The 438-nt window shown below is 41.6% G+C and overlaps 1 protein-coding gene across 1 annotated transcript in view; it reads left to right on the top strand.

Annotated features, from left to right (window-relative positions):
• The window catches only part of LOC105451323, a 10,085-nt gene extending 10,017 nt beyond the window's left edge, over positions 1-68 (top strand). The window contains exon 6 of the mRNA XM_011691691.1: positions 4-68. Coding sequence (XP_011689993.1) covers positions 4-68 — 65 coding nt within the window. The remainder of the gene's footprint in view (positions 1-3) is intronic.
• Positions 69-438: the final 370 nt, after the last annotated feature.

Consider the following 438-nt stretch of genomic DNA (forward strand, 5'->3'; position numbering starts at 1 on the left):
TAGCTCCCGGATTAGAATCCGCCTATCTCCGGAGAGAACTCGTTCTGTATGCGTTAAAGACTCAATAATGAGTCTCGCTAGACGATCAAAGGTTAATGATGATGCAATGTTGTCTAACGTTTAGACGGACGCTCGATACTGCTGATGAATCATGAATTGTATAACTACATAATTTTGTTGACATACTGTCTGACAATGAGTTGAAATGTGCAACGTTTTGCATATTTTATTCGTGATCCATTTGCGCGAGTAGTTCCGTAGGGAGGGGACGTACTCATGTACGTACACAAATATGGGATGCAGTTTCAAGGCGAAATGATGAGTCGCTATTTCCATATTTTCATGATAGTGCACTCACGTACACTAATACACTTGTACTTGTTTCGAGCACTTGTCAGTAGTACGATCCGCGTACACTGATGATGCGGTATAGAGTTG

This window comes from Wasmannia auropunctata, unplaced genomic scaffold (genome assembly GCF_000956235.1).
Source record: "Wasmannia auropunctata unplaced genomic scaffold, wasmannia.A_1.0 LD336053.1, whole genome shotgun sequence".
Classification (NCBI taxonomy): Eukaryota; Metazoa; Arthropoda; class Insecta; order Hymenoptera; family Formicidae; genus Wasmannia; species Wasmannia auropunctata.